This window comes from Danio aesculapii, chromosome 2 (genome assembly GCF_903798145.1).
Source record: "Danio aesculapii chromosome 2, fDanAes4.1, whole genome shotgun sequence".
NCBI classification, from domain to species: Eukaryota; Metazoa; Chordata; class Actinopteri; order Cypriniformes; family Danionidae; genus Danio; species Danio aesculapii.
In genome coordinates, this window is record NC_079436.1 from 48,611,553 (window position 1) to 48,627,235 (window position 15,683).

The window sequence follows — 15,683 nt, forward strand, 5'->3', positions numbered from 1 at the left end:
ACAGAAATTCGCACACACAAAGCTCAGTGTGACCGTAGCTCTAGAGGTATTAATTAGGTAAAGTAGTTAAATAATTATGTGATTTGAAACAGGTGATATCAACAGGTGATAGTAATTATGATTTGGTACAAAAGAAAACTCTAGTCCTTTAGGAGCAAAGATGGGCTGAAGATCGCCAGTTAGCCAACAACTACAGGAGAAAATTATTGAAATGTTTAAAAACATTGTTTTTCAGAGAAAGATTGGAAGACATTTTAATATTTCACCTTTAACAATGCATTACATAAATAAAAGATTCAGGGAATCTGGAGGAATTACAATGCGTAAAGGACCAGGGTGCAAGCCTAAGCTGAACAATCATGATCTCCGATCCTTCAGGTTGCACTGCATCAAGAATCGTCATTCATTTATAAGCGATATCACCACATGGGCTCAGGACTACTTTGACAAACTTTTGACAAGCACCACAAGACGTAGATTAGTTCAGTCCAAGTAGTGACTTCTTTTGGATGAGTAGTGTATTTATTCTATCATTGATGTATCTTTCATGCTAATGTTGACCTGATATTGGAGTTTTTGGTGATGCTTGGCTTTTGCCTTGGTAAACACGTTCTTAAACATGAACTTGGCACAAAACAAAATGTGATTGCTTGGTTAACCTGTCAGTCAACTAATGCCGCAGACACACTAGAGTTTATGCGTGCGAAATTCTGTAGTACTGCACTACAGGGGCGGGATTAAACAAGATGATTGGATGTTTTAAAAAGCGAGCAATTGGTCCATGTTTTAAATTTCTGTCCAGAGAGGTCATGTTTTGATCATCGATTGGTCTCACGCAATCATGTGATGAGATTTCGCAGGTCAGAGTTCACCAAGCTTGAACTTTTCTCTAAAATATAATTAGTTAAACTATATACACCATGTTTGTGAATGTGTAATATGTGGAAGTGTGTTCAGTATAACAGTCTGTCATGCGACCATGCATCATTCATTCTCGAACATCTTTGAAAGTTTACAACAATGACACATCCATATTTTAAAGACACTTTTATGCAGTGATTATTGCACACATTTAATAATCCAACTTTTATGTAAAATTGATAAATGCTCATCTTCACAGTTAGTATGAGCACTGTCATCAATAAAACTTGACTTGTTTTCAGGCAGGCTGATTAAGATTGCTTTAGCTTTTAAGTCATAAAAGACACATTACGCAAACTTTCAGATTTTTATTTTGAAGACTTATTGGCTGTGTTAAAGTTTTTAAAGTTGAATCCAACATAACATTGTCAAGTGCCAGTTATATATTCATATACTGATGATAAAGTGGTTGTACTTGGGCACTAGATTGAGACAATATTGCATCAGAAACAAAATGGGCCTGTTACCACATACAGACCTAAGAAAGTGACTTTTCTTGTAATATTTTCCAGTTTCTCAAAGCAATTTTGTAACATTACTTCATTTCATTCTCCACACCGTTGTTCTCCGGATGAAAAAACTCTTTACTATCCCCATTTCTCCAGTTTATTGTGCTGTCACTTTCCAGTCCCATGCTTTTTAATGTTTCAGTGATCTGGAAAACAAGCAAGAAAAAAATCTGATTAACATATAGGCTTTATCTTTACCTCTGAATGACGTCTTATTAAAATAATTTATAATTTTTATAGATTTTTTAAAAAGTTGGGGGCATGCTTTGGTGTGGGCAGGGCTAGTGGGCATAGGGGCGGGGCATAAGTTCTAAAGCCAAAAGTTGGCAGCCCTGGTTTTAACTGACATTTGTGGATGTAACTACGTATTGTGGTACTTGAGAAAGGTTTGCCAAAGTAGTCTTGAGTCCATGTGGTGATACCATGTGGTGATATCAGATTCTTGATGCAGTGCCACCTGATGGATTAGAGATCACGGTTGATCAGCTTAGGTTTACGCCCTTGTATTTTACGCACTGAAATTTCTCCAGATTCCTTCACTTATATTTATGTTCTGCACTGTTGAAGGTGAAATATCCAAATATCTTCCTATCTTTCTTTAAGGAACATTATTTTTAAACATGTCATTTTCTCACATATTTGTTGGCAAACTGGTGATCCACAGCCCATCTTTGCCTCTTAAGGACTATACCTTTCTTGGATGCTGCTTTTGTACCAAATAATAATTACAATTACCTGTTGACTACACCTGTTTCAAATCACACTATTATTTAACAATTTACCTGACTACTAGCGATTACTAGCCCTAAACTGCTCCATGCCCTACTGACATTTAAACATTTATAAACTATAAATCAATTGTAGCCAGAAGTGAAACTGTAGTTTCTTACCTCAAAAAAGTTTTTGTCCAGTAAAACTTTACAGAGATTTAATTAAACAATCTCAGCTCACTGCAGACATACACCCTTTACATAAATACATAAATACACCCTTTAATCATCCAAATTGGTGAGTTCTTGGCCAGAATAAAATAATCCTCAATGTGGACTAGAGCTTAGTCTAATGAATCCCTGGCTCTCATCTATTTGTTTGCGCAATGTTTTGATAAACATTTTAAGACTTAAAGCTACCAATCAGAGTGTAGTTCTCCATGGACGCTTTAACAACACATTTTACTACATTTGAATGTAATGCACGAGTTCATACACGTTCCTCCACAATTACACTTTGATTAACCTTTAAAAACCTGAATAAGCTTCAAAATGAGACAAGGAGGTTCAGTCTGCACAATAACATTATAGTTTTTGAAATCATATGCGAGCCCGGTCTCGCCACTGTATAAAAAAAAGTTTTTGGCACTTTTAAGTCAGAATTCTGAGTTAGTCAAAACTTTAACTTATAAAGTCACAATTCCAAGATATAAATCAGAATTTTGAAATATAAACTCAGAAATCTGACTTTATATCATGCACTTCTGAGATACAAAGTCACCATTGCATGATTTAAAGTGAGAATTGCGAGTTTTAAAGGAGTTTCCTGTTATGGAGACTGACCTTATATGGAGTATGATGCTTGCATGCTAATTACATTGCTAAATGACTTGCATAGAGTATGCTTTTTACATGTGTTGAAAATTATTTGGCTATACAGTTTATCTATAGGTGTATATGTTAGAAAAAAATATAGTCAAAATATAATTCGCGTGACCCATTAGACTATGATAAAAGCAACAACATGCAAATATTTTTAATGAAAATGAGTACTTTGAATATCAAAACAACCCATGCCTTTTTGTTAAAAAAAAGTTTTAATGTTGATGTTACTTCAGATTTTTATGGAAGCCTGTTCTTGCCACTGCATAAAATGGAAAAAAGCCAGAATGTCAGAATTCTGACATTAAAAGTCATATAGAATAGTTATAAAGTCACAATTCTGAGTTATAAAGCAAATGTGCATAAGTGCAAATTAGCAAATGTAACTTTTTAAATAATGTATTACATAAAGCATTCTCAAATAGGTAATGTTTTCACCAAGTGATTTAAATAAAGAGAACAAACCTTTAACTTTTTGCAAAAGATCACTAATTAAATTGGAAGTTGTTAAACTAGTTTATTATTAAAATATATTTGTGAGCTGCAGCAGTCGAATACAGTAACTAAGTATTTTTTACTTCACTACTGTACTAAAGTATATATTTTAATACCTGTACTTTAAAGCATTTTATTTCAAATAATAACTTATATTTTTCTTCACTATATTACAAAACAAAATAGCACGCTTTTTACTTAGTTTCCTACATTTATGAGCAAGCTGAATTTGATCAGGTAACATTTTAAATTGGTTCACAAATTGCACTTATCCTTTAATTTGTGAATTGGACTGATATTGGTTCACGTGTTATTCAATGATATATTCAGAGTAAGCCTCTGGGAAACATCTCATGATTCAAAAGATCATATTAGAGTGAAGGTTATTACACACTGAATCCGAAAATTTCTTCTGTAATTTTTGCATGTTTAAAAATAAACTTGACCTCATGTTGTGTTAACCGTATTAACAAACTGCCTCCGAAACTTTCGTTTGTCATAAAAAATTCTAAGTGGGTTAGATTTTTTTCCATTTTCACATTCAAAAAAAAGCGTTTGAGAGGTATTTTGACAGTTCAGAGCCACCGTACAAGCGAAAGGCAAAATAAAAATTGCCGCCACAGATAACTTTATGACAAACACAGTGCATAATATACAACAGAATGTGGGGGACAGTTGAGAACCCATATGTTAGATTCTTTGACTGGCGCATCCCTCCCCTGCTGCTGCTTGGGGTGTGTGTGTCCAGCCCAAGCGGCAACCTCCCGCTCTCTCTCGGGAAGCCAATACGGAAGTAACTGAAACTGCAATTCATCAAAATTCCGCTAGTCCTGGCTCCATAATAGAGCAAGTGGCAATTGAGCCCACTGTAGAATGGCCACTTTACAGCAGAAAAAAGGTGTTTACAGCCTGGTACAAAGAACGATTTTGGTTCAAATAGCTATTATTACCCTCCATGACAACTGTGAGGGGGGTGAATTTTTTTTATAACTCATCCATTTCCTTTATATTAGGTTATATTAAGTTTGCATAATTAAGGGCGTGGCCACTTGAGTGACAGCTAGGTCTCGCTGGTCGCCGTCACTTCACCTCAGCTGAATCCGGCAGAATAGCCACTGATTTCGGAATATTCATCGTATTTTTGTGTTGTTTTATGTGGCTTTACACAGTCAGCTGCCTTTTGGACTTATTTCTTACAATTATCAGATGATATGGGATGCTGTGTGCACTTAATTGTGCTCACAAACCATTCACGTGGCCTCTGTTTCCCATGTGAGTAAAGTTATATACTTGTATACCGTTTCTATAAATGTATTTGTTTTATTTAAGATCATTTATCATTAATATATTTCTTTAGACCTGTAAAGCACTCCAGAATGTGATAGATTTATTAGCTGTCGGCTCTAGAACAGTCATCTGAAGCGTTATCATACAGTGTTTTGCTGGATTTCATCAATAGTCTTGCATTTACTAACACAGACTAGATCTGAAGTGTTTGGAAGTAATTCGTGTTTTCCTTCTGTAGAAAAACGTCATAAGAACAATGTTTAGTGGCTCAATGTATTACTACAGTGTTTTTAAAAGTCTAAACACTTTACTGATATAGTGTACAGCCAAGCACATGTGGTCAGAACACAAACGAGTCTCAGGTAATAAAGTATCAAGCGTTTCTCCCAAAGTAAAGTCTGTCTGCTAGGTCTAAGCAAATTGCCAGCAGGCGTCTGTAGCTCCGCCCACTCTCCGCCTCTTTGCCCTAGTTTGGTATCCCGCCGTGGGTGCGATGACGCGCGAACAAAATGGCGACGGTTGGCCGCGCCTACTTGTGGCTTCTTTTGCAGTGTTCAGAAACCTAAGGGTGAAGTCACGGATGCTCCGTCCATATATTTTACAGTCTATGGTCCAGCCTGATCTCACAAGAAAATGTAAGTATTTTATGTTTTGTCAGTTTTGTGGCTAATTCAGTTGTACGAATTCAGTCGTACGAGTTCAGTCGTACGAAATTGTACGATTTTAAAAAGGAGGCGTGGCACCTAACCCCACCCCTAAACCCAACCGTCATTGGGGGATGAGCAAATCGTACAAAAATGTATGAATTAGATCGTATGAATTCATACGAATTAGCCACTAAATCAAAAAGTTACGAATTGCCATGAGATTGTGTTGGTGTGTCCATATATGTGACGTACTCATGGACATGTAAGGCTTGAAGCTTACGCTGCTATTCTGAACCAATAATCGAGAACAGAAAGCAGTTGAATGATGGCAAAGGATGGCAAAATTGAAGGATGTTTAATTTAATTAATTATTTATCTGAATTAATCTGACTCCATTAAAGTTGTTATCACCGTTGATAAAGAATCTCTACGCCTTAAAGCAGGCAAAGTTGTTTATTAAGTTACATTTTTAAATATACAGACAGTAGAATGAATCAAACTAACATACTGTATAGAGCAACATACTGTAGCTGTAACATGAACTTCTGTGTAACAAGTTGAAATTGACTTTGTTAGTAAATAAGGCTATGCACCATTGTGCAGGAGACGCAGAGTAAAAGCCATTCTCCTCGATCAGCAGTTACCTTTGCTTATTAGACTCTGAGCAAAACATTGTCAAACATTGGTGAAAACTAAGCCCCACAAGGCGGCCCAGTCCACCTCCTATCGGGCCGGTTGGCGTTTCTGTGCAGATTTTGCATGTTCTTCCTGTGTTCGCATGGTTTTCCCCCGGGTTCCCCGGTTTCCTCCCACCATCCAAAAACATACACCATAATCAGCTGACTAATCCAAATTATCACCCAAGACAACCCTAGTTTACACTTCTCACATGGCGACAAGCAGGGGAGTTCTTGAGACCTACCTGAGCTCGAACTCCCCTCTCACCCTTCTAATGGGAGGGAACCCCAGGCTCGAGGATATTACAAGCTCAGGGCTCTCTCCCGGGACAGCATGCCAATTACACTTTATTGATCATCAGCTAAGTGTGAACTCTTAAAAGCAAAGTTAAGGAGATAAAGTGGGGGAGAAGAACATTATCATACTCTCCTCAGGCCATGACCCAACAATAGTAAATAGATTGTATATAGGAATACATAACTAAACAGGTAAAGTTATTGATGATAATAGTCACTTACTGCATTCACCATAACGCAAAGTAGCACCAACCTGCACTAAACACTCGGCTTATGCTAGTTTTGTTGAATAAAATCAGCAAACAAAGCAAAAGAAATATGATAACAAGATGCTGCGGTGCCAGAAACTTGTATTATTGTCGGCTAAGCGAAGGAGTCGTTCATAACGGAGATTCATTCACAAACGAATCGTTCCCTCCGTCAGTATAAGAAGTGAAAGCAGGAGAGGGGGTGTGTTTCAGGACAGAGATAAGATCAAATTTAACAGCGAGGGTGGATAGTACATTTCCATACACACAAACACAAGCTTTTTGTCAGGAATGCCTGTGTGAAAAAACTCCCGATCATATATATATGTGTGTATTTGTGTATATCTCTGGATCTGGATGGCCACAGTCCTCCAATGCAGCTTGGTCCCGCATTCATTTCAAAGGAGCGCTACCTTGTACTAAAATGGCAGGTCTATTGACGCATTCCTTCCAACAGGGTAGACGACATCTAATGTATATATCTATACAATCCGTAAACTCCACCCATTAAAATAACGGCTTGATCTTTATACTGTATAATCGCGACAAATATCTTTATCTTGATAATAATACGATTAATCGTGCAGCCCTAGTTGACATTATCATTTACCTTCTTGCTGCATCAGAATTGTACAAATTTCATTTATTCCAATAATGTGTCTATTACTAAGATCAAGATTTTTTGTTGGAAGGTATTGATAGCTTTTTAAAAATACTGTAAACTAACTAATCCCAGATAAATCACATCTCAGGAAAATGTATGTTAAGTACATTTCATATTCAGATTGGTCCTTTTCATTTAAGATACTGTTTAGCATCGCCTCACGTCACATTGACACAATACGTACATCAATGCCAAGATTCTTAAATAGGGCTTTAAGAGACATCAATGTTTATTTTTGAAATAAAATTGTCAATTGTTTTGTTAAGCTGAAGATTTTAGTTAGAATCCACCCCCCCCACACACACACAGATGCATTCACAGACATAAACACTCCACCACCACCCACCTACAGTACAAAAAGATAACACCAAACAAAAATAAACTTGAATTTCACACGTAAACAGACCATACAATTTATTCAGTAGCGTGTACATCTTCACATGACAGACAATCTGTTTATTAATAGAGGAAGTTAAACGCATCAAAAAATCTTAGGAGTAATGTCCATGCTTATCTTTAATTACTTAACAATGAATCTGAATATTAGGTCTACATTTACTAGACGTAAACAGTGTGTACACACGTAAACAGACCATACAATTTATTCAGTAGCGTGTACATCTTCACATGACAGACAATCTGTTTATTAATAGAGGAAGTTAAACGCATCAAAAAATCTTAGGAGTAATGTCCATGCTTATCTTTAATTACTTAACAATGAATCTGAATATTAGGTCTACATCAAGATTCATGTAAAGGATATATGGCTTTTCATTTCTATTGACAAACCTTTAGCTGTTTCTATTGAAGCTTTATATATTAGTAGTTAATAGTCTTAAAGTTTTTAAAGTATTTAAAATGAACTAATTAGAGAAACTAAAGTATTTACAGTTTTAAAGTTGAAAGTATCATTTCCACGGTCAAGTGCCAATTATACAGTTGAAGTTGAAGTAGCCCCCTGTTTATTTTTTCTCAATTTCTGTTTAACGGAGGGAAGATTTCAACACATTTCTAGACATATTAGTTTTAATAACTCATTTCTAATAACTGATTTATTTTCTCTTTGCCATGATGACAGTAAATAATATTTGACTAGATATTTTTCAAGACACTTCTATACAGCTTAAAGTGACATTTAAAGGCTTAACTAAGTTAATTAGTTTAACTAGGCAAGTTAGGGCAATTAGGCGTTGTTTTTATACAACGATGGTTTGTTCTGTAGACTATCAAAAAATATAGCTTAAAGGGACTAATAATATTGACCTTAAAATGGCTTTTAAAAAATTAAAAACTGATTTTATTCTAACCGAAATGAAACAAATAAGACTTTCTCCACAAAAAAAAAAATATTATCAGATGTACTTTGAAAAATTCTTTGCGCTGTTAAACATCATTTGGAAAATATTGTAAAAAGAAAAAAAAAAAAATCAAAGGCGGCTAATAATTCTGACTTAAACTGCATGTGTACATTGATGACACAGTGCCTGTAGTGGGCCACTAGATTGAGACAGTAATATGTCAGAGAGAAAATGGAAGGATTAATGTGACAGTTCACCCAAAATCCTACATTAAAAAAAGTTGTATCTTTAAAGCACCACACAAAGCACACACCTAATTAAACTTAAACTATTTTAACCAAAAAACACACTATAAAAACCCTGAAGTGGAATTAAATGAACTTAATTTAAAAACATTTAAATGATTGTTTACTTTTCCTGTAAAACTGCAAATATTTTCATCTACAGCTGGGCTAGATTGAGTAATGTAGTAGGGAAGAGAGGGGACGGAAATACCATTTTTCATTAAAATATTTTTTTAAAGATAATGTTTAGACAGAAACATATATATTTTCCTGTGGTTACTTACTCATAATTGTGGCCTATAAATATCAGGCGGTATACAAATGTAGAAGACCTTCAAAATAAGTTAAAAAAAAAGAAAAAACTAATTGCACAAACACGACAGTATGCAATAGATTTTCTGGCTTAATCTTCTTTGTTTTAAATAGATCTGATTATGACCTTGTTATTATTTTAACTGCAAACAAATTTTGTTCTTTATTTTTTATTAACAATTTCTGTTCCATCAAATGATTTGAAAGTTACCCAACAATACAAAATGTATTTATTTAGAATATATATTTTTTATTATTATGCATTAATTTAATAAAACATCTTAGTTGAACAGAAACTCTTGCCATATAAACCTGATTGATTTTTAAACTGAAAAACTCAGACATTGCAAACTTAAGAATGAGTTATGGCACTAATTAACCTGTAGATTGATCATTACTGTCACACATGAAAGTAGAAACACAACTTGTAATGAAGAAAAAAGAACCACTACAATAATTTACTTTCTGCAGTTAAAAACTGAAATTCAGACCTAAAAGTAGTTAGGTGTAGTTAGAGTCATGGAATCTGAATCGGAGATCCCACTGATCAGACCATTTCCAAGGTACAGACCAATCCAGAAGTAACATCCACTTACAATACCTACAGAAACCTGGTTGTTTTCTGCAGAGCTGTGGATTGTGGGCAGGTCTGTGTAATACTGTCTGCAGTGACTCTGAGCATCTATGCAGCTTTTAGCCATAATTACCAATTTGTATGTAGTGTCTTCTGTCAAGAAAATTAAAGAAAGTATTAGTTCTGAGCTCTTCTTTTCTTGCTAAACTGCAGAATGATACACTTAGATGAATGCAGAACTCACTCTGACACACAAAATATCTTCCGTGATTGCATGGCAAATCACTCCAACTGCCGGAATTAGTAGCTACACAATATCCATCATCATTTGGCATTCCTGAAGCCCAGTTAAAGTACTGAGAAGTGTCTTCTCCACTCGACCAAAACCAGCGTTTCTCTGTCTCACTCCTCAGTCCAATCCACACTGATCCATTGTATCCAGCATCCACTGAATTTAACAGCCTGTTAACATCATCCATGGTGTCTACAGTAGCCAGATCAGTGAAATTCTCTCTGCAGTAACTCTGAGCATCTGGCCATGACATTCTCAGGTTTAGATATTGATACTGACGAGAAATAGCAGAACTGCTGCAGAAGAGCCCTGTAAAAACCAACATGTTAAACCATCTAGGTGTAAACATCATCTTAAATCGAGATTACAGATGACCAAACCAACCTGACAGCACAAGCAGCACAAACAGACTCTCCATGACTGCTCAAACAGACCTTTTCTGCTGGTTCCTAATGAGAGATGAAAAAGAAATGTATTTCGGCATCACAGGGTTGCAGATAGATCACGTTGAATTGAATATTTTTGATTTCTGATCAATACTGAAGATATTTTAGGGGAGCTCCTTTATCTACTACAGACAGCAAGGTTCCCAACTTCTTCAAAGTCCAGAAAAATACCAAAAAGCATCCTCAAAACAGACCTTATCTCTTCAGTGATTCAATCAGAATATAATCAAGCTACAAGAATGCTTTTGTATGCTCATAAAACAATAAATAGCGACTACATTCAAGAGTTTCTCCTTCTCAGTTTGGGTATAGTGTGCGCAATGCAATCAGGAGCACAGTGCACTATGGTGTGAACTAATCCTTTATAATTGAACAAAAGCGAGGCGCTCAGGAATGCAAGTAAACATTGTCTCCTTTAGATCAGGGGTTCCCAAGCTTTTCAGCCCGCGACCCCCAAAATAACAATGCCAGTGACGCGCGATCCCCAATATCCTTTGAGGTGGTTATAAATACAGAAACTTGCATGCATGGTGCACACACACCAATAGACCCAAGATTATTCTTTGTTTAATTTTTTTAAATGTATGTCAGTGCTATAAATGTGCTAGAAACTTTAACCTGGTATTATATAAATCAATCTGCTGCATCTGAACCTATTGCTGTGTATTGTAATGTAAATGTAATGTGTATTTATATTGCGCATTTATCATGTATGGCCATACACCCAAAGCACTTCACAATCATGAGGGGAGTCTCTTCACACCACCACCAGTGTGCAGCATCCCCTTGGATGATGTGACGGCAGCCACAGGACAACGGCGCTAGTGCGCTCACCACACACCAGCTAAGATAGTGATAGAGCCAGTTCGGTGGATGGAGATGATTAGGAGGCCATGATGGGTAAGGGTCAATTGAGGGACTTTGGCCAGGACATCGGGGTTACACACCTACTCTTTACGAGAAGTGCCATGGAATTTTTAATGACCACAGGGAGTCAGGACCTCAGTTTAATGTCTCATCTGAAAGACGATCTTTAATATAATGTAATTACCCCAGGGGTCGCAATCCAAAAAGACCTAGTAACTATAAGCTACTATAGTAACTGTATAGTATATAGTAACTATAAATGACTATTTTGTCTTTTCAGTAGGTTATGGATAAAATATGGTAATTCTTAAGATTTAATAAAAATAAATAGATTTTTGAAAATCACCAGGCGACTCCCCTTTATTGTCCTGTGACCCCTCTGGGGGTCCCGACCCCCACTTTGAGAACCACTGCTTTAGATTTTCTGGACAAAACATCCTCAGTCCTTTATATAAAAATCAGTCTGCAAGATTTTTTTTTTAAAAAGAGGGAATAAACAACCAAAATTGGATATACACATACAGCCTTCTGAGACCGTCTACTGTAGATCCATAGTATAATCGTGACAATTCTCCAGTCTTCAAAACACCCTACAAACAGACCTACACATGGTTTAGGCACATAAAAAATGCTCTAAATCATATTTTAAAGTATGTTTACAACATTAATGGCTGTAACAGTTTTTTAATCACTCAGCTGGGTGCAGTGGACTATTAAAATATATATATTTTTTTCACTACACTCATACACTGTTGAATTTAGATGCTCGTAGATCTGTCATATAAACATTCATAAACAGTAAAACAATTGTGGTCAGAAGTGAAATTGTAGTTTCTTACCTCAAGATAGTTTTTTGCCCAATGAAATCCTTTTTATTTGTACAGTGAGACTTGCTGTACAGTTTCTCCTGTCACCTGATGAGGATGATGGATGTAAGAGACTGATGTAAACGTATGATGTTATATTTTACTTGAGCTCATGTGGACGAGTGCTTAATCTAAGAAATCCTCTGGCTGTCATCTATTTGTTTACGAGGTGTTTGACAAATATTTTAATGCATAAGCTACCAATCAATGTGTAGTACTCCCTAAACCCTTTAGCACATTTTACTACATTTAAATGTAACGTAAGAGCTCATGCACTTTACCCCACAATGATTACACTTTGATTAACTTTCAAACATTTGAATGAGAGGAGGTTCAGTCGGCACCATAACATTACATTCTCTGAGAACAAATGTAACAAAAAACGTCAAATTAAATATATATTTTTAAATAAGGCATGAGATATTTTGATATTCAAAGCACTCATTTTCATTAAAGACATTTGCATGTTGTACATAATGTATTACATAACACATTGCATTTTTTACATAATGTATTACATAAAGCATTTCCAAATAAGTTTCCAGCAGGGGATTTAAATAAAGAGCACACATTTTGAATAAACTTGTAAGTTGCTGCATGAGTGTGTTAATTTAATATATAATGTGTGTGAGCATACAGTATATTCAGTTTCATTGTATATATTTTGAGCAGCAGCAGTATGTAATCTAAACATGTGGTATTGCATGTAAAATTCAAACATGGTCTAACTCAGTGTTTCCCAACCCTGTTCCTGGAGGAACACCAACAGTACATATTTAGAATGTCTCAATTAACTCAATTAACTTCAGGTTTTGGAGTCTCTTCTAATCTTCTGATGAGTTGATTCCGGTGTGATTGATTAGGGAGTGGTTGAAAATGTGTACTGTTGGTGTGCCTTCAGGAACAGGGTTGGGAAACACTGGTCTAACTAAATAAAATAACTAACCAGTGATCAAACCTCAAATGTTGTCTCAAAACCAAAGTCTGTTATTAAAATGATTAGTTTCATTTACCTCCTTGAGTTATTTAAACATGTTTATTTGTCTTCTTACTCTGAGGTGCAGATTGCAAATGTTAATGGTTTAGGGCGTACTCACATTATGTACAGTACAGTTGCCTTGAACCTGGCCAAATCACACTTGTCCCCGCTCCTGTCTGCCCTGACAGCCTGCACTCACATTGCAATTGAGCCTGAGCATGCTTATGTCATCGATGATGCGCTGTTCAGTTACAGGGCATACTCACACTATGTACAGTTGGATTGAACCGGGCCAAAGCACGCCTGTCCTCCCTCCTATCATCCCCGACGGCCCACTCGCCCATTGCATTTAGTCCTGAGCGCGCTTACGTCATTGATGATGTGCTGTTCGGTTTAAGAAGAGCTCTAGCTCAGCACAGTGGAGATTAGTGAATACAACATACTGCAGTACATCTACTGCAATACAACTGCATTATTACTCCAGTACAAATGCAGTACAACTGTAATTCAACTGAATTACTACTTAAGTACATTTCATGTTATGATTGGTCATTTTCCTTTAAGATATTTTTCAGCATTGACTCGCATGTCACATCTTTAAGACATGAAAATGAATCAAGTCGTGCATCAAAGCCAAGATTCTCATGTCTTTTAGATACATCAAATATTATTGTTATTAGTGTACTTGCAAAGATTTTTGGTAAATAAACATTTCTTTCTGAGAATATTCTGTAAGTCATGATCAAAATGATCATTTACTGGAATGCTGGAAGAAAAAATTCAACACATTTGCTAAGTCTGTAGCTTTAAATGCTTTCACACATATCCAGGGGTAAATAAAGGACAATGCATTATTTGAGGATGTTAGCACACTGCAGCATATGTAGTTATGTGGATGTTATCAATGCTCTCTCTCTCACACACACAGAGCTAGAAATAAATCACCCCAGCACCACCTACAGTACAAAAAGAGACACCAAAAAGACACGAATTTCAGCCTGAAAAAGGCCATCCAGTTTATTATTGGATGCACATCTTCAAGTGCCAGAGCACCTGTTCATTAATAGAGGAGCTTAAACACATCTCATTACTTAACAATGAATATAAACATTAGGTTCATGAAGCTTTATGAAAAGGATATTTGGTGTTTTATTATAACTCTAATGACACACTATTAGCATTTTATATGGACAATTTGTGGATCTCTTGGACTGTTAAAGTTGGATATATACAGTTGAAGTCAGAATTATTAGCCCCCTGAATTATTAGATTGCTTGTTTATTTCTACCCCAATTTCTGTTTAACGGAGAGCAGATTTTTTCAACACATTTCTAAACATAATAGTTTTAATAACTCATCTCTAATAACTGATTTATTTTATCTTTGTCATGATGACAGTACATAATATTTGACTAGATATTTTTCAAGACACTTCTATACAGCTTAAATTGACATTTAAAGGCTTAACTAGGTTAATTAGGTTAACTAGGCAAGATATGGTAATTAAGTTATTGTATAATGATGATTTGTTCTGTAGATTGTTTAGAAACAATAGCTTAAAGGGGCTAATAATTTTGTCCCTAAAATGGTGTTAAAAAAATTAAAAACTGCTTTTATTTTAGCCAAAATAAAACAAATACAGAAGAAAATAAAACTTTTTACAAAAGAAAAAATATTATCAGACATACTGTGAAAATTTCCTTGCTCTGTTAAACATCATTTGGAAAATATTTTAAAAAGACGAAAAAAATTCGAAGGGGGCTAATAATTCTGACTTCAACTGTATCATAGTCAAGATCAGGTGTCAAGTACTGTATTGTATATATTCATACACTGATGACAAAGTGCCTGTAGTTGGCCACAAGATGGAGACAACAATGTATTAGAAACAAAATGGATATGTTACTACATAAAACTCTATTAAAGTGACAGTTCACCCAAAACCCAACATTTTTTAATTAAATGTCATTTTAAAAGTGCCAGCACAGTGAACAATTTAGAATCTAAATTATTTGACTAAAAGACCTTCTATAAAAACAGAGGCAATGGAATGAAATTTACTTTATTTAACTACATTTATCTTTCACATGTATTGTAAAAATGCTAATATTATTAAATAGTGTAATATATTAAATAGTTAATGTAGTACAAATTTTATAAAGTTCTGCTTCTAGTAATATTTTCCTGTTCCTCAAAGCAATATTGTAACATTATTTCATATTGTTTTAATTGATAGAGTGCATTAAGGATGCACTTTACATATATTATCTGAACTCCTCACACCATTGTTCTCCAGTTCAAACACCTTTTTACCTTTCTCCATTCTCCAGTTTATTTCGCTGCCACTTTCCAGCCCCATACTTTTGAACTTTTCGGTGATCTGGAAAACAAACAAGAATAGATCAAGATAAAGTCATAGACCGATTCT

The 15,683-nt window shown here is 35.4% G+C and overlaps 1 protein-coding gene across 1 annotated transcript; it reads right to left on the reverse strand.

Moving 5' to 3' along the window:
* Positions 1–1,456: 1,456 nt before the first annotated feature.
* Positions 1,457–10,515, reverse strand: LOC130238522 (C-type lectin lectoxin-Enh4-like). The gene is made up of 4 exons (XM_056469578.1): positions 10,482–10,515; positions 10,050–10,406; positions 9,837–9,958; positions 1,457–1,576 (listed from the first exon to the last, which is right to left on the reverse strand). Exons 1-4 carry the CDS (start codon positions 10,513–10,515, stop codon positions 1,457–1,459), a joined length of 633 nt encoding a protein of 210 aa, XP_056325553.1.
* Between the last annotated feature and the right edge of the window lie 5,168 nt (positions 10,516–15,683).